At 41.0% G+C, this 22,875-nt stretch overlaps 1 protein-coding gene and 1 long non-coding RNA gene across 2 annotated transcripts in view; both read right to left on the bottom strand.

Annotated features, from left to right (window-relative positions):
• Nucleotides 1–185: 185 nt before the first annotated feature.
• Nucleotides 186–22,875, bottom strand: part of LOC107582219 (IgGFc-binding protein-like) — a 24,390-nt gene continuing 1,700 nt past the window's right edge. Inside the window, exons 3-23 of the mRNA XM_016267967.1 lie at nt 20,907–21,152; nt 19,854–20,197; nt 18,861–19,425; nt 18,358–18,776; nt 17,040–17,219; nt 16,367–16,937; nt 12,153–12,418; nt 9,717–10,055; nt 8,994–9,576; nt 8,704–8,903; nt 8,519–8,594; nt 8,096–8,427; nt 7,100–7,676; nt 6,430–7,025; nt 4,065–4,629; nt 3,101–3,696; nt 2,021–2,582; nt 1,589–1,791; nt 876–1,256; nt 487–773; nt 186–371 (exon numbers count right to left, since the gene is read on the bottom strand). Of these exons, the coding sequence (XP_016123453.1) occupies nt 365–371; nt 487–773; nt 876–1,256; nt 1,589–1,791; nt 2,021–2,582; nt 3,101–3,696; nt 4,065–4,629; nt 6,430–7,025; nt 7,100–7,676; nt 8,096–8,427; nt 8,519–8,594; nt 8,704–8,903; nt 8,994–9,576; nt 9,717–10,055; nt 12,153–12,418; nt 16,367–16,937; nt 17,040–17,219; nt 18,358–18,776; nt 18,861–19,425; nt 19,854–20,197; nt 20,907–21,152 (7,895 nt within the window). The 3' untranslated portion in view covers nt 186–364. The remainder of the gene's footprint in view (nt 372–486; nt 774–875; nt 1,257–1,588; nt 1,792–2,020; nt 2,583–3,100; nt 3,697–4,064; nt 4,630–6,429; nt 7,026–7,099; nt 7,677–8,095; nt 8,428–8,518; nt 8,595–8,703; nt 8,904–8,993; nt 9,577–9,716; nt 10,056–12,152; nt 12,419–16,366; nt 16,938–17,039; nt 17,220–18,357; nt 18,777–18,860; nt 19,426–19,853; nt 20,198–20,906; nt 21,153–22,875) is intronic.
• Nucleotides 13,364–14,156, bottom strand: LOC107582220 (uncharacterized). Its single transcript, XR_001608930.1, has 2 exons — nt 14,127–14,156; nt 13,364–13,574 (listed from the first exon to the last, which is right to left on the bottom strand). It is a non-coding gene; the product is annotated as an uncharacterized lncRNA (long non-coding RNA).

Genomic DNA, 22,875 nt, shown 5'->3' with positions numbered 1-22,875 from the left:
AACTTGCCAATATATATATGGAATCCAAAAACTTACATTTTATGGTGAATCTTATGATTTTATTTTAGAAATTCAATATACTATGGTCGGCAAATCAAAAACCAAGATGTTCTTTGCTGGTTGCTGCCATACTGGGGCTTTGTGCATGCCGAATCAAGAACTTACGCTAAACACTACACAATTTTGGAGAAAGATTTCAGAAGTGTATTTTAATGTGCACAATTTCAATTCGTAAAAATGCAGTAACAAGATCAGACTAAAAGCATTGAGTTTACACCAAAGCATCATTCTAAACCCAATACATACAAATTTACAACTCCTATATTAGATGGAAATCTGTGTGAGCGAAGTCTTTCCAGGTTTGTTACACACTGTAATAAAAGCATGCGACAAGTAATAGGTTAGCCACTGATATTTAACAGAATGTGATGTTGGCAATGTCGATGAAGGTACCACAATTATATGCATACACATGCACTCACATACCATGTAAAGAAGTCTTGAGCCGGCCAGGATGATATAACCACAGACATCATAGTGGAGTTTCTTCCATCAGAAGTTGTCATATCATCTGCAGTGACTCCATTAAAGTTGCCACAAGCACCACAAACTTTGTCTGTCAGGTCTCTGCTAATGGATAGCACAATCCCTTCAGTGTGAATGTAAGTCAGTCTCATGGCAGACATTTTCTCAATGATCACAGCCTCATTTGTGTATGAGACTGACACCCCCTCTTTAGGCATGATGGGATAGGAGACCTTCTTTCCATTCACCTGTTTTAATGAGAGAAATACTTTCTCAGCGGTTTCATGTCAAAATGCACTAAATCTTTAAACCAAAACGAATTAAGTCCATTAATTCAACATTCCACTGACCCAGCTATGCCTGTAATTGTTGACTGTGATGATCATGTCCTGGAAGAAGATGTGGACCATTGTCACATTACCGGAACCATTCCTAGCACATGCATGTACATCTAACACCACACGGAACCAGTCAGGAGACTCTTGATCACATAAGAAAGCCATTTGAAAGGCTCCCGGCCGCTCCACCATCCCCTTCACACCATCAAAGGACTGCAACTGGTCATTGGCATCAAATACACAGTGGCCTTGATCAGTGTAACAATCTCGCTGACCATCCCGAACTTCACAGATCTCTCCTCTGGCACAGGTTTGGCTCACACACTCAAGCAGCCCAGTGGCACGACACACACACTTCATGTTGCAGGTGTAAGTCATTAAGACTTCACCAACCTAAAAGGAGTAGAGAAAATAGTTATATGGATAAGATTACGGCTAATTATAAGTAGAATAATATAAATTCTTATGTTGCAGAAATGGTGCATTTCAGCTTGAACAATGTTTTACGTTAGTAAAAATATTCTAAACCATGGATTTAAGAAAATTCATGAAATAATTCTGAAAGGCATCTAGAATGGCTGCCATTTAATCAGGAGAATCAGAACTTCTAAAGTCTGTGGCAAAAGCTTGTTTTCAAAAAAAAAAAAGGGGGTGGAGAAGCAGCTCATATTAGACCATAATCATTTTTATCATTATCGATATTTATGAAAAGCATTAATTCTCACCTTTAGGTATTTGCCATTATGGACACATCCACAGTCTCCCACAGGTACACACGCGTCACCATCTGAGAGCAAACCTTCATCACACTGACAGCCTTCCATGCAAATATCTGGGCAGTTGTTAATGGTCCTGCTGAGGCTGGCACAGGTATTGGCACAGTTATTAGAGCACTGTGAATAGTGACCGTTAGCTGGACAGTCCACCGCTTTAAAAAAAAAAGCAACATGCGGTTATTTAAAAAACCTTAAATATTTTGAAATTATAGTTTAAAATTACAGGAGTCAACTACATTTTAAAATGAAGTTGAAATTTCAGCAGCCATTAATAGTCTGTCACATGATCCTTCAGAAATCATTCTAATATGCCAAATTGGTGCTCAAAACACTTAAGTTTCAATGTAAAAACAAAGACAAATCATAAAAGGCTTAACTTACAACAGAATGAACCATTTCTCCATGGCATGATTTGTATCCCGGCTTGTTGGCAGATAATGGCATAAGCCTGAAGATTTTCACACAGCATCGCTCTGTCTCCATCCATGACACACATGTCAAATACACAGTTAATCACATGTTGCTCAGGATTCACTTGATCATGACAGGCACTGAACGGACCAGTGACAGCTGCCATAAGGCCACAGGCATCACCTCTGCGGTAACTCTCAGCTTTGGTCTGATCGCACTGCTGCGGGGAACTTGCACCTCCGCTCTGAACACCAGTTCCTGGCAATGCCCACGCCTGTCCGAATGCATTGACACTGGTGCTTTGTGTGCCATTGGGCAACAAGAAGTCATCTGCTGGGTTGCCATTGTAGTTTCCACACAGTCCACACATGTGGCCTTGATAGTTTGAGGGTACATGGACTTCTGCGTGGTAACTGGCGTCATACAGAACTCTCAAGCCAAAATCGGTTTGCACTTGGACACTTTGACCAACCCGGTTAATGGTGACTTGATGGCCAAAAGATGAAGGGAGGGTGACAATTTCATTGTTCACCTGTCAAAGAGAACCAACAGCAACATTTCATCTTAATTTTTCTATTATCGCCACGTACATTACGCATTTTTCACCAAGATTTTCTTAATGTATACAAATGAAGAAATTAAGTTACCAACTTGTTAATTTCTTAATATGTAAAAGTTAAGAATCTTATACTTGGTCAAATAGTTTAATTTTTATGCTCACCAAGGTTGCATTTGATCAAATACTGTAAAACTATTATGAGATTACTAAGAAATACTTATGTTTTTAATATTTTAAAAATGTATTCCTGTGATGGCAAAGATGAATTTTCAGTAGCCATTACTCCAGTCTTGTCACAAGATACAACACATTTTTTTCTATATAGGTTGACAACAGCTGAGCAGCTTAATAGTTGTGGAAACTGATATATACACACACATTAAGATTTATTGAATAAAAATGACAATTTAATATAAGTGATCAGTTTAATCCTTGCTGAATAAAATTTACAATTTCTTACTCAAAAAAAAAAATCTGAGGCGAAGACTTACGATGGCTTTCCAGCGTTCACCTCGTTTGATGCGGATTGCCAGGTTGTAAACAGTCACAGTCAAGGTCTCGATGAGAGAAACCCCTCGGTTTCCAATCTGCTCATTCTTGGAGTGCACAGAAAAATTCACCAGCCATCCTTTGCCCTGATCAAACACCTTAGCGAGTGTATAAACACTTGTGCCTTGAAAGTCAAAAATTCTGCCATCAAAAGAAAAATAGTGAGGGTCACCAGTCGCCACACATCTTCCATAACTGACAGGGTGGCATCCCAATACTCCATCCACCACCCTGCAAGCTTCTCCTGGAGCACAACTTGATTTCTGGCAGGAAACCGTTCCATTTCGCCCACACACGCAGCGCTCCAAGCATTGCTCATGGGTGTAAAACATCTGGTGTTTGTTATAATAGCGTCCCCGATAGAAGCAGCCACATTCTGCTTGTGGCACACAGGTTTGGCCGCTCAAAATGTAACCCCGATCACACTGGCAAGCCTCAGCACAGGGTCTGCTGCAGTTGTGCACCGAGAGATTAACGCAGGTCTCGGTACAGCCTGGAGCACAGGGGTTGTAGTGGCTGTTGGGTGGGCAGGATGGAGCTGTGATAGATCAGAGACAGTATTCATTTTTATTTCATTCAGTTTGTCTTTTGACCAGTGTTGTTGACAAACTACCAATACAATTTCAGTAACGGAAATACAATGAACTTTTCAGTATTTATTAAAAGAGAATATAAAAGGTGTACTTAAGCCTAAAAGAATAGTTCACCCAAAAGAGAATTTACTAATTTTGTTCCAAACCTGTATGCATATTTCTTCTGCATAAAATATATTTAAGAATATTGCGTTTGACTCATTGAACAGCAAACAAATTCACCCGCATGGGACACACACACACCAAGAGCTCAGGTTTTCAAAACAAGCTTTATGTAGCACACAACCAAAAAAGAAAAAGGTAAGTTACTTACGGCAGAATGTAGCATTTCTCCACGGGTAAACCGTGACATTTTGACTCTGACAAGCAGATGCATAGGCTGCCACTGCGTCACATAACACAGCCTGATGTCCTTGGAAGTGGCAGGTGTCGAATATGCAATCCTCTAGGTAAGATCTGGGATCAATCTGAGCATGACATTCTCTGAAAGGCCCTGTCCGGTTTGTGATGATCTCACAGTAGCGCTGGGCGTTCTCCCTCTGGGTCGCAGTGCAGGTTGAGCATCCAGCACCAACACAACCAGCGGAGGAACAGCCAGGTGTTGCAGCAACCTGCCAGCTCTGTCCCAGACTACTGGCATTGGGTGCCATCATACCATTGTGCATTGCAAGGTCATCCTGAGCAACACCGTTGAAGTTTCCACAGAGTCCACAGACTGCACCACTGTAATTCTTAGGCAAAGTGACGCTCACCACATTGGACCAGTCAAAGGTCACCTGGAGACCAAAGTTTGTCTTCACAACAGCAATGTTACCACTCCGGACAACTACAAACACATCTTGCATCAAAAGAGGAAGCTCTGCTAACTGGCCATCAAACTAAAAAGAGAAAAAAAAAAAAAAAAAAAAAAAAAAAAAAAAAAAACACACACACCATTACTACCACAAAAGAGCTCATATTTCAGGTTATACAGTATCAAACACTCTAGGTTAGGGCACAATCTGAATACAGCCCATGAGACACTTACACCACAGAAAACATCTTTAATATTATATAAAAACAAAATAACAAAAAGCTTAAGTTTAATACTATTGTACAGTGAAAATTGAGTTAAAGTTACAATAAGTAGTTAAGACTGCTATTAATATTGGTAATGCTTCAAATATTTAAATTAGTTTTTTTTTTTTTTTTAGAAGTGTTTTTTTCCTTCTCCAGTTTAACAAATTATATTTTGAAGAATGTAACTAAAATAGTTAATGATGGCTACTGACTTGCATACCGGCTACCAGCATATGTTTGGTTAACATTCAAAATATCTTGTGTTCAAAAGGAACAATTCATTCAGGTTTGGGAAACCGTGGGGGGGGTGAGTAATTTTTGGGTGAACTACCCCTTTAACCAAGTTTGTTCATCGACCACCAAGTGTACCATTCATGGATTTATCTCCCTAAAAGTACAAACACTGAGCCTACTGGGCACCATCAAATCTGAGATCGGTCCGCTCAAATTGGTCAATCACTTTCCAACTCAACCAGTAGGGAGAGTTTGATACTGTAGCAGGCTGAGCCAGAGGGTGTTTAGCCGTTGTGGGATCATGGCTGATGCGTTACAAGAGGAAAAGAAAACTGGCCCATTTTTGGACCATGGTTGATGCGTTACAAGAGAAAAAGAAAATTAGCCAATATTTGCTTGCAGAAGTGCAAGCTAAAATTCCAAGACTAACCAAGATGGAGAGAGACTGGGTTTTAATTGAGATGCCAAACTTGTAGTTTCCTTCTTGATAGGTAAGCTAATATGTTGGACCTTTTATTGAAAGCAGCCTACAGAGAAATGCCTTCAGTTTTATAGACCTGTAAGAGCGGAGATTGTAACGTCTAAGGGGGAGGCACAACACTTGAAATGAGTCTTTGCAAAAGGTGGTTTGCTAGTATCTCTTAGCGAAATTACAAAAAGAATTTTCAGAGAAGAAACATACTTCACCTTTAAACCACCGAGCTATTATTTTAGTGGAAAACCACTGGGAGACCTTAAAGCTTCCATTGTTAAAACTATTCTCAATACAAATTTGAGACTTGGCACGCAATTTTTAGGCTAATTTTCCCACTAAATGTATCAGTAAGTTTCAAGCTGTATGTGAAACTGTTTTATAGTTGATTCACTTCAAAGAGCCACCTCACGAATGCCATTAGCAATAAGACTTCAGCAGTGTCATAACACCATCTACTAACAGCATGATATTGACAGTGGCACGGTAGAGTACACTCTTAAAAATAAAGGTGCTTCACGATGCCATAGAACCTTTTGGTCTAAATGGTTCCATAAAGAATCTTTGTTTCACAAAAGGTTCTTCGTGGCAAAAGAAGGTTCTTCAGATTACAAAAAGGTAAGAAGGAGATGGTTCTTTAAAAGAACCTTTGACTGAATGGTTCTTTGTGGAACCAAAAATGGTTCTTCTATGGCATCGCTTGAAGAACCTTTTGAAGCACCTTTATTTTTAAGAGTGTAGCACAGCAAACAGTATTTTAGCATGATATTCCATGCTAAAATACTGTAAACAAGTGTGTGAACCAAAAACATAACCAAATATCAGTTTTTGTCTTGATGAAACTAGTTCTGAATAAGAACGGTTCTCGGCCTTACTAGTGTGTATAAGGTGTATCTTGTGTGACCGTACTCACCAGTAATTGATACGGATGTTCGCTGGTCAATGTGATGGTGAACCCATTCACAGTCACATTGACCATCTTGGTGAAGCTCACTGCGCTGCTCCAACGATGATCATTCTGAATGGTCACATTAAAAGGTACCAGACCATCTTTATCAATGCATAGGGCTGCCAACTGATTCACACATGTGCCCTGGAAGTCAAAATGGAGTCCGTCGAATGTGCTGTAATGTGGGTCTCCTGCCGCTACACATACGGCGGCACTCATTGCATGACAGCCACGACTTCCATTAATGACCAAGCAGCTCTCATCAGGGGCACAAGACGATTCATGACACACAACAGCCAAACTTTGGTCACATTTGCAAAGCTGATGACACTTTTCATCAGCCCAGAAAGTTTGGCCTTGTTGGTAGTAAGCGCTTTCATAGAAGCAGCCACATTGATTGGTGGGCACACAAGTGCCAGCGCTGAGGACAAATCCGCTGTCACACACACAGGATTCCACACAGGTATCTGTGCAATTTAGCTGCTGATTTGGGTACGGACACGTCGCTGGACACTGAGGCGCACAGGCCTCATAATGACTGTTGGGCAGGCAGCTCATAGCTGTTGAAGAACAAGAAGAGGTTCATGGTTAAATTTAAGGAAACAAACGTGCACTATGAGCATTTCAAACTTACAGCAATTGAATATCCCTCTCCAATCTGTAATGACGACACCCTCTTGATGACACAGATCGACATAAGTCTCCAGAGCCTGACAGAGAAGTCGTCGGTCTCCGTTATTGAAGCACAGATCATACACACAGCTTTGCTGGAACGCCTGTGGGTTCACTTTAACATGACATGCACTAAAGACACTCTGGCCTGTTGATGTCAGGACACCACAGAAAGCGTCCGTTTCATAGAGGGCATGTAGGTCACGAGAGCAAATTGGGCAATCGGTCTCACAGCCATCGTGACATGAAGATGTGACATGGTCTTCTGCTCTCCAGCTCTTTGCCCACTGGTACAGACTTGGCAGAAGGTTTCCAGAAGGGTCTCTTTGCTCATCTTCACCATTACCGTTGAAATTTCCACACAGGCCACACACAACTCCATAGTAACTGCTGGGCAGATGCAGGTGAACCCTTGAGTTCCAGTTGAAAGAGACACGCAGACCAAAGTCGGTTTCCAACAGAGCAGCATTGCCACTCTGTCGCACCCTCACACGGCCATCATGAAGTTCAAATGGAAGATAAAACCGTAAACCATCCACCTGACACAGGAAAGTCAGAATCATTAACACGAGGCTGTTTAAATGGAAATGTCTGATTCAAGTGCAGGAATACATTTTCAGATATGAAAAAGTCCCAAAACAGAAATTACAATTGGGCAAAATATATTTGAAACATCATAAATACTTGGCAAAAAAACTTTGCAAATTGGTTTTGTATAAAATGTATTACAGGGACAAAAGTCGTCAAAATATTGATAAAAGCAACCATTTTCAATTCTTGCTGAAACATGTTTAAAATATTTGACAATGTTATACTTAAAAAAATAAAAAATAAAATAAAAGCACTCATTCTTAAACACTCAATACACTTGCATAAAAATACTTTTCCAAACAAAAGTGATGAAGTGAGAATCTTTACAATATTAGTGAAAACCTCTGTAAATTAAGTGACTCATTACCATGATCTGTCCCATCTGGTGCTTCACTAAGGTTAGAGTTTGGCCATATACAGTAACTTCCACCTCTCGCACATAAGACACATCAGGGTTGCCACGGTTTTCATTGCTCTGTGTTACTGAGAAGGGCACCAGTCCACTCAGATTCCCAAAGGTCTTAGACAAGACATATCTGCAGGTGCCCTGGAAGTCATATTTGTAGCCATCAAAGGTGTGGTAGTGTGGATCACCCCATGCCAAGCACCCCATGCTGCTGTACAGGGGCACACACACAGCCTTGCCACGTTCAAAGCGGCATGTCTCTTTCTCACGACAGTGGAGGTCTCGACAAGGATCTGTAAACAGAAACAGCGAGAAGAAACGGAACAAAATTTCCCATTTAATAATAGACCAAAGCAACACCCTTTGCCTTCAGTAACATCTTACCATCACAGGTAAGTCCCTTCCCAGGATCACACCGACACATTTGCTTATAGTTGCCCAGGTAAACCACCTCTCCAGCCTGAAAACACAATGTGAGAATGCAAAGCAATGCAGATGGACACTCACAGAAAAGCCAAGATGCGTGCACACCCAAAGTCCCTACAGTAAACGCAAAGCCATCACTCCACCTTATACGTGTGTCCCTGATCATAGCACCCACACTGCTGGTGTTCAACGCATTGCTGGCCATCAAAAAGATAACCATTATCACAAGTGCAGCCCTCTGCGCAGGTTTTGGAACACTGGACTATAGCAGTCAGACCAGGGCAGGCAGCAGAGCAGACGTCTGAGCACAGCTCATAATGACTGTGAGCGGGACATGACATTGCTGGAATACAGTGAAGAAAAAAAAAAAACAGACAGTCACTTAAGTTTCAGAGAGTGATAGTTAATTATCACTAAATATCTAAACACTTACGGCAAAAAGAGTCTGTCCTCCAGTTTTGGATACCGACCCCAGCTGTGTGGCAACTAAAAGCATATCTCGCCAGACTGTCACAAACCACCTTGCTGTTGCCGTCAGAAGCACAAGCATCAAAGACACAATCATTCAGATAAGCAGAACTGTTCACCACAGTATGACAGGCGGCAAACGGCCCGTTAGGGTCAACCAGAACTCCGCAGTAGGGAGGCTTCTCAAAGACGGCTTTCAGTCGAGGATTACAGTCCAGACATGCGTCGCCTTCACATCCTTCCTCACACACCACTCCGGGGACATGCACTTTCCAGGCTCTCCTGAATATATTCACATCCTGTGTAACATTGCCGTCTGGCAGCCTGAAGTCATTGGAAGGGTCTCCGTCAAAGTTGCCGCAGAGTCCACCGGTTTTGCGGCGGTAGTTGCCGGGGATGGTAACAGTGACATAGTAAGACAGGTCATAGGTTACTTTGAGACCAAAGCCAGTCTTGATGACATAGTTAACACCGTCCTTATAGGCCTGGACCAAGGAGCCATTTAAACTGTTTGAACTGTATGGAAGATTAGTCAGAACCCCATTGATCTGTGGGAATGGTGTCGTGTTAGGGTCATACAAATTATTCAACAATTAAAAAAAAAAAAAAAAGTGGAATTAATAAATTGCATATCAGGCATTATGGAAGCTTCATTGAAGAAAAAAAATGCAGACAAACCAGCACTAACCAAGATCTGGGGCTCGTTTTGCCTTAAGATGATGGTGCTGCCGTAGACTGTTAAAGCCACTTGCTTGGTAACCGAGACTTTTTGATAACTATTGGGCCACCATCTCTCATTCTCCACCTGGATGGAGAAAGGGGTCAGGTTGGTCCATTCCAGGCCAAAGGTTTGGGACAGAATGTAGGTACAGGTGCCTTGAAAATCAAAGCGCATCCCATCAAAGGACACATAGTGTGGGTCTCCAGAAGCTTCACAAATGGCCTGCCCAATTGGCTGGCATCTGCGAACGCCGTCCATCAACTCACACTTCTCATAGGGGCCACAAGACAATTTATTACAGACCACCTGTGGAAAGAAAAGCATTGTATTAAACTTCAGTAACTAGTATCAAGAAATGAAGCAGTCATCAGAAGGCTATTACACAATTAGAAAATTCAATACTAAAAATAAATAAATAAAAAACAAACAAACAAAAACAATTGGCATATTTACCATTGGCCACAAGTCAATTTTTTTTTTTTTTTTTTTTTTTTTTTTTTAAACAGTTAGAAACAGAACAGACTGAACTCATTTCAAAAGAGCAATGAAATACAATTCTCATATGACTGAGAAACTCAGAAATCAGTCATATGAGACCAATTCCTTAAAGGGATCATGTGATGCCATTTTCAAAGCTCATTATTTTTGTGTACTGGGTGTAATAGAATAGCATCAACACTACAGCGATACCCGAATGGGTGATAAAAGGGGGGGGGGGGGGGGGGGGGTTGCCCCCCCCCACATTTTTTGTCAGGGAAACCCCCCCCCCCCCCCCAAATTGTTAGTCATGGAATCCCTGATGTCACCCCGCTTCAGCCAAATGCCGAATACCCTCAACGTGTTTTTGCAGCGTTGAGCAACGGAACCAATCGCAGACATCTGTTGATTTCTTGACCGCAATGGCCAATCAGAAACGCTTTGTCAGAATTCACTCACCGCTGAAGGCGCCGCAGTTTTTAAGTGCAGTTTTGCAAGCTCGTGAATCATCTCATGACTAGTGCAGACACAATGTAAATAAGAGTCATTGTGCAGTTTAGAGAGCTTCGTTGATTATAATGTAACTTTGTAAGATTGCCATGAACAAAGATGAGTGATGCTTTTTAGTGATAAAGGGAGCAAGCTTTGGCCACTTTTTAGGGTATAATCCATTCAGAATTAGTATGAAACTTGTTTTTCGGACACATAGGCTACACCATGCAAAGTTTCGGGAAAGACATCTGTATATTTATGCTGGATTCACTCTTGAAATAGCAGTGATTGGCAAAGGATGGAACATAAAATATGGTGATTTAATTCTGGAACCGGTCCTGGCCAAACCTCCACAGACAGCATGCGTCCCGAGCAAGATCTAATCCACGGACCAAAAGAGTGTGTAAACTTTGAGATCGGGACATATCAACCAGTAATTTCATTTAATTTCCAGTAACGGACGGTAGAAAGTTGAGCAATGAATGTATAATCCATTCAGAATTTGTATGAAACTTTCGTTTTTCGGACACAGGCTACACTCTGCAAAGTTTCGGGAATGACACCCGCATATTTATGCGGGATTCACTCTCAAAATAGCAGTGATTGGCAATGGACGGAACATAAAATATGTTAAATTCTGGAACCGGTCCTGGCCAAACCTCCACAGACAGCATGCGTCCCGAGCAAGATCTAATCCACGGACCAAAAGAGTGTGTAAACTTTGAGATCGGGACATATCAACCAGTAATTTCATTTAATTTCCAGTAACGGACGGTAGAAAGTTGAGCAATGAATGGTATGCGATTTATGACCGAATATAGTCACACAACTGATCGTTTATTTTTTCCTCACGTGTCTGGCCTTTGGTAACGATTCAAAAACTGAAACATTTCAAGTGACAAATGGCACACCCTTCAAGTCAGCAGCAAGAGCCAAAGCTAGTTCAGTTTACTAAATGGTGGCAACCTCCAAGTTATTCATGACTGTGTTGGATTGACTGCTTTGATGCGTTGCAATACGGTAGGGCATTGTTTTGATGCTTGCATCCGAGAAAAGTTTTCATTTCATTTATATATATTTTTTTTTTTCTTGCCCCCCCCCCCCCCCGACTCAAATGCCGCTCATATGCCTGAAACCATGCCTTCTGTGTGTATCCATTTGGGTAGTATTATGCAACTATTTCCACAGTGACGTAGATATGTGAGGGAAAATTTAATAAAGGCGTTTTCTTCTTTTAGATAGAAAAAATCCTTTTGTGGGAGACTTTGAGCTTTGTAACTTTGCAGATCTCTACATGCACAAACAGCTAGAAAAAAAAAACACTAAAGGAAAAGAAAAACAAGAAAAATGCATCATATGACCCCTTTAAAACAAGCACACATCAAATTCAACTCTAAAACCGAAGTACAGCCTCAGTTTAGTGCGTCTTCATACCTGGCCATCTGGTAAACAAGTGCACACCTGCTCACAGTTACTGTCAGGATAGAACTGTTGGTAAAGCAAGTAGTAGCGGTTGCCATAGAGACACCCACACTGAGAGAAGGGGACGCAGCGGTCCCCACTCCTGATGTAGCTCTCGTCACACACACAGCCCTCCATACAGGGGCTACGACAGCCAGTGGGAGGAGCCAAACTATGACAGGTGACTTCACAACCAGAGCCACAGAGCTCATAGTGGCTGTGGACAGGACACTGAACACCTGACAAAACAAAAGACATGTGATGGGTTAAGTCCTGAATCGAATTCTAAAAACAATTAAAGCTGCAAGCAGCAAATTTGGGGCAGATTGGACACTGCATGCCTGAGTTACATCACCTTCCTGTTTCACTGGATTAATAGCATGCTTTAATACTTAGCTAAGTGTTGCTAGCAAGTTTTAGTATGTTTCTAGCATGTTGCCAGCCTGTTTAACACTTGTTGACGCTTTTTAATATGTTCCTAGGAGTCCATAATAGTGTTAAGCATGTCACTTCCTATTGCCAGCAGGCGGCGCTACGACTATAACCGAATACGGGCAGGTAGATGTGTTCAGGCCAGGACTCTAATCAAACGTGTGAAGTTTGGGGCAGATTGGACACCGCTTGCCTGAGTTACAAAAACTTCCTCTTTCACTGAATAAATATCATGCTTTAGCACTTAGCTAAGTGTTGCTAGCATGTTTCTAGCATGTTGCCAGCCTATGTAACAGCTGCTGACGCTTTTTAATATTTTCCTAGGAGTCCATAACAGTGTTAAGTATGTAACTTCCTGTTGCCAGCAGGTGGCGCTATGGGAATAATGTAATTTGGGCATGGGTATTTGTTCAGGACATAACACCCATCAAACGTGTGACATTTGGGGCAGATTGGACACTGCGTGCCTGAGTTACAGTAACTTCCTCTTTCACTGCATTAATATCATGCTTTAGCACTTAGCTAAGTGTTGCTAGCATGTTGCCAGCCTATTTAACACTTGCTGACACTTTTTAATATGTTCCTAGGAGTCGATAACAGTGTTAAGCATGTCACTTCCTGTTACCAGCAGGTGGTGCTATGACTAACTGAATATGGGCATGTAGATCTGTTCAGGTCAGGAGTCTTATCCCACATGTGAAGTTTGAGGAAGATCGGACATTTTATGCCCGAGTTACAAAAACTTTTATTCCCATGGCGAGACATCGAACTTTGTCACGGCGCCATTGACACATCCTTTAACGAAAACTCAAGATCTTCACAAATTCACATCGCAAAGGCCTTTAGATTAGTCTGACCAAAAAAAAATGTTGATGTCATTAAATTTCTAGGAGTAGTTCGTTACAGCGTAAAACATGACACTTCCTGTTGCCAGCAGGTGGCGCTATGAGTATAACTGAATTTCTGCATGGGTATTTGTTCAGGACTTAACACCTATCAAACATGTGAAGTTTGAGGCAGATTGGACATTGTATGCACGAGTTACAACAACTTCCGGTTTGGTGTTAATAGCATGCTTTAGCACTTAGCTAAGTGTTGCTAGCATGTTTGAGCACATTTCTATTATCTTTAGCACACAATGGCATATTTTACTGTGTTGCTAATAGTGCAGCACAGTGTTAAACATGTCACTTCCTGTTGCCAATAGGTGGCGCTATGACTAAAAGTGAATCTCTGCATGTAGATGTGTTCAGGCCAGGACAGTCATCAAACAAGTTAAGTTTTGGGCAGATTGGAAACTGCATGACTGAGATGTAAACTTCCTGTTTCACTGCATTAATAGCATGCTTTAACACTTAGCTACATGTTGCTAGCATGTTTTTTCATGTTTATAGCATGTTGCCAGCCTATGCAACACTTCCTGACGCTTTTTAATATGTTGCTAGAAGTCCATAACAGTTTTAAGCATGTCACTTCCTGTTGCCAGCAGGTGGCGCTATGTCTATAATGGAAAACGGGCACGTAGATGTGTTCAGGACAGGACTCTTATCAGAATTGTTAAATTTGGGGCAGATTGGACACTGCATGCCTGAGTTACAGTAACTGGTTTCACTGCATTAATAGCATGCTTTAGCACTTAGCTAAGTGTTGCTAGCTTGTTTTAATATGTTTCTAGCATGTTGCTAGCCTATTTAACACTTGCTGACACTTTTTAATACGTTCCTAGGAGTCCATAGCAGTGTTAAGCATGTGACTTCCTGTTTCCAGCAGGTGGTGCTATGACTATAACTGAATATGGGCATGGGTATTTGTTCAGGACATAACACCTATCAAACGTGTGAAGTTTGGGGCAGATCAGACCTTGCTTGCCTGAGTTACAGCAACTTCCTGTTTCTTGGCGAAACATCAAACTTTGTCAGGCCGCCAGGGACACGCCCCTTGACGAAAACTCAATCTTCGCAATTTAACGTCACAAAGGCCTTATGATGACCCTCACCAAATTTGAAGATGATCCGATTAAAACTGTAGGAGTTCGTCAAAGTACGAGGCCTGGAAATGTCAAAAAATGCACAAATTGTACAGTAAATTCAAAATAACGTACATCCTGTTGGGTTTTGTACCAAGAGACTTTTTTGTAGGTAATGGTGTTACGTATGTGTACATGTACGTGAAACGTAGCTCGAGGGGCACTTCGTTGAAATATTATAGGTGGCGCTATCGAGCCATTTTGGCACACCCAATTCTGAAACCCATATCAGATGTAAATTTTCACCAGTTCTGATGCGTGTGCAAAGTTTCATGAGTTTTGGAGCATGTTTAGGCCCTCAAAAATGCGATTCACTTTGAAGAACAAGCGGAAGAATAATAAGAAACTGAGCAATTCCAATAGGGTCCTCACATCATCGGTGCTCGGGCCCTAATTAAGAGGTCAAGCAAGAACTAGTAGAAATGCAACTATGAACTCTGGTAATCAATGGTGGGCTTGATTGGGGTTAATCAAATTGGGGTCCACAGAAAAATTAAAAGGGGGGAAAAATATAAATCTAGGCAATTTACAAGTTCTCAAATCATGTGATGCATCCCAATGATTTCTTTCTACTGCAGGCCATATTTTTAAATAGGTCTTCATATATGAAAATATTAGTATACTACTATAAATAGTTTTTGGGGGCAAGCTGTAGCAAGTCTGAAAACACCTAGTCTAGATTGCATGTCAGGTTTGATTTTGAACTCAACACCCTTATGCAGAATTAACTAACATTTAAAAACAATTAAAAACAAAGATTCTAAGGATAGAAGGGTGCTATAATCTTTGTTTTTGTGCTCCGCTTTATATTTCTTAAAGGGATAGTTCACCCAAAAATGAAATTTGAGGTTTATTTGCTTACCACCAGGGTATCAAAGATGTAGGGGACTTTGTTTCTTCAGTAGAACACAAACGAAGATTAACTGAAACCGTTGCAGTCTGTCAGTCTTATAAATGGAAGTGAATGGGAATCACGGCTTTGAGAGTTAAAACCCCCCAACCCCCCCACACAACAAAAAAAACTAATTAAACCCTGCGGCTCATGACAATACATTGACGTGCAAAGACAAAACAATCGGTCGGTGCAAGAAACTGAGCAGTATTCATATTGTTTTTTTTACCTCTGATGCACTGCAATGTCTGAACTGTCCGGAGCGCTTCCTCGATAGCCAGCGCGTGACGCGTCTTCTTGCTTTACAGTGGATTGCAGACTTGTAAGTGCATTACCACCATCCATCTCTCAAATGGACCATTGACACTCCTAATTGAGATTGTAGATAGAGTGTCAATGGTCCATTTGAGAGATAGGTGGCGGTAATGCACAGACCGATCGTTTCGTGTCTTTACATATCAATGTATCGTCACAAGCCGCAGGGTTTAATTTGGTTTTGTTAGTGTATGTTGTTTTTTTTACTCTCAAAGCCGTGATACCTGTTCATTTCCATTATGTGACTGACAGACTGCAACGTTTGAGTTACAAATCTTCATTGGTTTTCTACTGAATAAATGGTCACCTACATCTTGGATGCCCTGGGGGTAAGCAGATAACCATAATTTTAATTTTTGGTTGAATATCACTTTAAGGACTTTGTAGAAATAAATGGAACAAGAGGGTCTTGAAAGTTTACCACTACTCCTATAAAACCTCTTAAATATGGACAAAATATCGCTTTGTAGCCTATACGGTTTCTCAAAAAGGTATAGGTAAAATTTTCCCCAGGTTTCTCACCACAAAATTCAGCAGTTCTCCAGGGGCTGATGGTCCTTCCCATTGCCTGACAGGCATATACATATGCCGTTATGGCCTGGCATAATAGATCTCTCCTTCCATTATACAAACAGACATCATAAACGCAATCCTCAAAAACCTGAGCAGGGTTCAGCACAGTTTGACAGTCCTTGAAAGGCCCCTCTGGGTCACGCAGCACCCCACAGAAATCAGACGTCTCATAGACACTCCTTCTGGTCGGGTCACAATCCGGACAACTCTCTGTGCAGCCATGGACACAGTCTGGGATCTCGGCTACACTCCAGCTGGCACCAAACTCCAACGATCCTGAAGCAGGTAATGCCGTTCCTCTGACAGTCAGATCATCTTCTGGATTTCCATTGTAGTTCCCACAGAGGCCACAGATGGCACCCATGTAGGTGCTGGGGACGGTGACGGTTGCAAAGCTGTTCCAATCAAACGTGACTTTGAGACCAAAAGAGGTTTGAACGACAGCAGACCAGCCACTTCTGAAAACAGAAATCTGACCTTCAAAAAGATTGAGGGGAAGGTTCAACAGCTCACCATTGACCTGAAAAAGAAAGTAATTTTGATTAATGAAATAACTTATGGAAAGCTATATAGAAAGACTAAATAGTTTGCTAGATGTTTAAAGCATGCAACTAGAACTTACGGTAACAAAACTACTGTATTCTCTATCAATGACAATGGTGGTATTGTACACTCTGATCTCCAGTAATTTAGTGAATGACACCACTTTGCTTCCCCGGAAGTCATTTTGCACCAGCACATCAAAGGGCACCAGTCCAGGATCGGAGACATTAAGCCCAACCAACTGATACACACAGTTACCCTGAAGGGAGAAAATAATATTGTTCACGAAAGCTACTCATCCAGACACATGGAATTATCTACAAAACAAATTAAAAAAAAAAGGCCCTACCCCTTTATTTTAGTGTATTATAGCATATACAGTACATATTTCACTTTTGTTTTCAGTTTAATTATACTTCCATTTTAATTAAAGTTTTAGTAACAGTGCTTGTCAATTACTACTTTATATTTATACTTCAATATTTAGGGTGTTTTCACACATGGCCTGTTGTTTCGGAACCTGGCGCGTTTCCCCCCTTAGCACGGTTCGTTTGGGCATGTGTGAACACGGCAATCGCACTCGGATCCGCGCCAAAACAATCGGTCCGAGATCGCCCGAACGAGGTGGTCTCGGCTCGATTGAAAACTAACTCTGGAGCGGTTCGGTTGTAGTGAGAAAGCAATCCGATCCAACGGACCAGGCTATATCACAATGTATAATGGGTAATTACATACGTTTCGTGAAAAGGATTAGCTTTGTTGTTTTGCTAATACCTCAAAATGAACCTGTGAATGTCGGTGGGAGAGCACGTCTTTGCCATTCAAAAATTAAAGCGCACTTTGTTTTATAATGCCGTCTTATTGCTCTTTGTAGTGTGCATTTTAAAAATGTTTTCCCAATCAATCCTGGACTCCTGCTCATAATGATAAATTAACGACAGCTACAAAAAAAAACAAAAAAAAAAACCCAATAAGCCCGCAAAGCTGATATTGTTCCATTCTGACAGATGACAGCTCAGTGGAATCCCAGAAAATAAACCGTGGGACTTTGACCAATGAGAGAACAGTTTACTCGCGCATGACTTGTATTAACAAATTTGGTCCGTTTAGAAACTTTGCTGTGTGAAGCGAACCGCACCAAGAATAAAAAGCAACATTGTAATCATTTGAATCCCTGTTTTGGAACAAAGCAATCGATCTACAGGTGTGAAAACACCCTTAGTAATTAGTGCAAGTAATTTCCTGGTAATAAATAACTAAAAATAAACTAAAATTGAAATAAAACCATTTTAATTTAAGTTTGATTTAACATTTATTTGTAGCTTAATTTAAACAGCAAGGTTTTAGTTACCATTAAGCGTTTAAAAGTGACAGTTCTCATGCCAATAGAATAGTACCTGGAAGTCGAAATGATTCCCGTCAAAGGTGTAGTAGTGGGGGTCGCCCAGTGCCATACAGGTGCTTTGAGAGACGGGATAACAATCCCTAATGCCATTCTCCACCTGGCAGTGCTGTCTTGTCCCACAGCCTCCATCCTGGCATTCTAGATGTCCACCCTCCTTGGAGCAACGACAAAGCCGCTGACAAGCATCATCCGCCCAGAAAGTCTCACCAGCGGGAATGTAGTGTCCATTGTAGGAACAGCCACATTGGGCTGAAGGTACACATTTAGATCCACTCAGAACAAAACCTGGGTCACAAGCGCATGTTTCGACACAGGGTAATGTGCAGTTCACAGGAGACCCGAGGCCCATGCAGGTCAAAGGGCAAGCGCTACCACAAAACTCATAATGGCTGTTCTCTGGGCATCTGTAAGCTGAAGACATTCAGAGAGTGGGGGTGTCATGATCTTGAACAAAGATATCAAGTATGCTGGACAACTATCTGTAAAACTACTCACAACAATTGGCTGCTTCTCTCCAGTTGGTTAGCTGTATCCCAACATGTTGACATGCACTTGCATAGACCTCGAACACCTTACATAAGTAGCTTCTCTGCCCTTCTGTCATACAAACATCATACATGCAGTTCTGGATGTAAATACGTGGCTCAATAACAGAATGACACTGACTGAATGGTGCCATTATTAAGAGTCCACAGTACTTTTCACCCTGCCATTGCTTAAGTGATTCAGCATCACATCCAAGGTTCCAACCATCATTGCTACAGCCCTCATCCAATGTTAAGTTATGAACTTTCCAACTCCGGCCAAATTCTGTTGCACTGTCAGCCTGGGTGTTCGAAGGCATAGTGAAATCATCCTTAGGATCACCATTGAAGTTGCCACAGAGTCCAGAGACCTGGTCCATGAAGACAGTGGGCAGGGAGACCATGAGATAGTGGTCCCAGTCATACTGCACACTCAGCCCAAAAGAAAACAGGATGGTGATGAAGCTGCCGGACTGGAACATGGACACCCCAACATCATCAAGAACCACAGGAAGGCTCCACACACTCCGGTCAATCTGCACAAACCATATTAACTTACTTAACATAGAATAATTGTCAATTAGTCACTCTAAACTGTAAAAACCCAAAGTATAACATTTGTTTTCAGAAAATATACATTTCATAAATCTGTGAAATCTAGATTAAACTCTACATACTTAAAATATTGATACAATATTGTTTATAAACCTCTTTAACAACTTCACATTAGATTAATTGAAACAAGGGGGAAAATGGCCAATGATTAAGTAGTGAGTAGAGTAATTGTTATAAAAAGGACATACAATGATAAATTATAATGAATGTCTTGATATGCAAGGCTTAAGATGTTAAAATATTTTAAGACAAAACTATCAATACTCAAAGCATGGGAGGGGAGGGAAGGGAAGTAAAGAAAAAAAAAAAAAAAAAAAAAAAAAAAAAAAAAAAAAAAAAAAAAGTTTACCTTGACTTTCCCAGGCTGACAACTCTCAATGCTGATGATGATACCACCAAAATTCACAATTACATGTGCCACGTAAGAGACTCTTGTGTCACCACGGTTTTCATTCTTAGCCAGGACCTCAAAAGCTGGAAGACTGTCATTTTCCTGCAAGTTCCTGGTGACAACATATGTGCAAGTGCCCATGAAGTCAAAGTAACGCTGGTCAAATGTGCAGTAGTGAGGGTCGCCCATTGCCCAACAGATTCCGTTTGGCTTCTTCACACAGGTGGGGTAGGGACCCTTCATCTGGCACTCCTCATCCTCACTACAGATGATGTTGAAGCAAGTGTTAGGTGTTGGCACATCTACAGAAAAAACAACCAGAAGGTACACGTTATTTATGCAGCATAAATTAGTCATTCAAGTAGTGTATATGTTTTTAAGCTCAGAAAGCACACTTAATTTAAATTAAGGTGTCTCAGTAATTTTAAAACACTTATGCATGCACTAGAAAATGATTAATTGATTTGCAAATGCTTCTAAGGCTGTATTTTAAAATTATATTTTGTTGTTTGTTATACATGTATCTGTATAACTAGGCCACCTATTTTAGGCAGGACACTCCTGTAAAAAAATATTTTTAATCTCAGTGAGGGTCTCACCTGGTTAAATAGGCATAATAATAATAATAATAATAATAATAATAATAATAATAATAAAAAAAAAATCAAGAACATTGTCTTTTGAGAAATTCATTATGAAACTATGTGATGAATTTTGTTTAAAAAAAAAACAAACACAACACACAACTCATTCATTCCTATTGCGCAAACAACAGAGCTTCCTTGAGTTGCCAAAATCATGGATTTGATTCCTGGGGAATGCAAGAACTGATAGAAATGCGCATACGCCTATATATATTCCTTAAATGCTAAGTCGCTTTGGATAAAAGCATCTGCCACATACATAAGTGTAAATGAATCTGGCTAGATTACACCATCAACACATGTATGCTGATGATTTTATTCTTTTTTTTTTTTAAACCGAAGGGAAAAAATGTTTTTATTGACATACCTTGATCGGTGCATTGGGCTGGAGCTCCATATCCATTCACTTGCATTACACCCACACTGTACACCACAAAGGAAGCGTTTGGATGGCTTACTTCGTGTCTGTATGCATCAGCTGGGTAAACCAGTTCAGTCCAGGAGTAGTCGCTGCCATTGATAACCCTCCATTGAACACTCCCGGGAAAAGACAAAATAATCCCCATTTTTTCATTAGTAGGAACAATCAGGAGAGCTCGGTTGTCAAATCCAGCTACCCAGTCAAGGGTGTATGAAGAACAGAAATGTTTCTTGGGCAGCAGATTTAACAGAAATGGGCCGTATGTGACACCGTGGGATGTTTGCACACCATTAAACAGAAAAAACACCTGAATTCCATTGTCAGCAATGATGTTAAGGCCATTTGGAAACTGGATTTTGTACTCTAGAACCTGACCACGCTGAAGAACGTCAGTTAATGTAGTACAGCCGAATTGAGTGGTTATATTAGTTGACTGTGATGCTTGGATATAGATGCTGTCGAACTGGCTCTGAATGCTAAATGGAGCAACCGGGAAGTGAGTTCCCCAGCTTTGGACCGGCAGGAGTTGCTCATAAACGTGATTGCACTTAGAAAAGCACCACGTGCACATGTGGCCCGAGTACACGGCAATGGGAAGTTTTGAGGATACGCTGGTTCCTGTGAGGTCTCCTTGGCTTTGAATTTGTGCATTTTCGAAAGGGTCCAGGACTACAACTAGTTTACTGCCGACACCGTATGAGTGACCTTCGAACCGGACCGCCGCTTTAAGGAACACTTCCACAGTGTTCTGCTTTTTACTGTTGACAAGCACAAACTCCTTCAGCATGGATGGAGGGGAGTTGGTGGGGGTGAACACAAAATATTCAGTACCCCATTCACTCAAGGGGTAGACCAGGGATGTGTCTGCCGTGTGTTCTTTTGAGTTGAGTGAGAAAACCGTTATGTCATCAGATGCCTGAATGAGGACAGTTTTGGGGGACCTCCTGGTGCCATACAGCTCGACCTGTACGGGGAGGGTCACAGTGAAGCCCTGACCTGCAGTCAGTTGCACCCCCTGGGTAAAACTGAGACTGGGCACGCGGACTTTGACTTGACAATTAGAATTCACAGAGGTGATATAAAGCTGAAAAAGTGACTGGTTCAAAGGGGAAACATAGTTTTGCATGAACACAGTGGCAAACTCTCGTCCTTCAGATCGAGACTGGGCACCATCTTCAGGAAGTCAAGAGAGAGAAAGAAAATTAATTGCAAATAAACAAATATAGATGCAGTTGCACTTTTCAAATCTTTATAATAAATTTAATTAACTAATGTTTAATTTATACCACTTGCATTATTTCTCAAAATACCCCCCCCATTTACATTAAAGCTATTGTCATATTTTAAATAATTGCATAAAAACAACACTCCAAAATATAAAAGTTGAATTTTTCAAATCTTTATATTGGAAACTAACTAACGTTCAATTTAAATAATTAGCAAAAATACGTGTTTATTAAGCTACTTTAATGTTAAAAAAAGTAGTCCAATAGATGAGTCTTCCCCCACAACAGAAACATAACAAAACAAGCCAGTAAAAGTTTTACTTCCATGACAAGCTGCAAATGAGTGTCTTGAATAAGAACACATTTAAACGTACAAAAAAACAAACAAAGTGGGTATCATTAACTAAAGACTACACCTATGCAACTTATTTGTCTTTATACGCTGAGGAGAACTTCGCTCGAAAAAAATCCCATCTAAATCACAACACGTGTGTATTAAGTACGTAATTTGCTCTTGACCCCGTTCTATTAATGCTTTTTGAGTATTCTAAATGAGCGACCGGGTGCCTGAGGTAAGTAATTAGTATAAAACACGCCCAAACCACCTCCATAAGAGCTTTCGTCACAGTGGGAACGTTTGACGCGCACTGTTGCAAGTCTATTCAGGATCATGACCTGGGGTTTTCCCC

Source organism: Sinocyclocheilus grahami, unplaced genomic scaffold, assembly GCF_001515645.1.
Source record: "Sinocyclocheilus grahami isolate Dianchi unplaced genomic scaffold, SAMN03320097.WGS_v1.1 scaffold42.1, whole genome shotgun sequence".
Lineage (NCBI taxonomy): Eukaryota > Metazoa > Chordata > Actinopteri > Cypriniformes > Cyprinidae > Sinocyclocheilus > Sinocyclocheilus grahami.
Note: the sequence above shows the minus strand (reverse complement) of the source record. Positions and strands in the feature narration are given on the sequence as shown.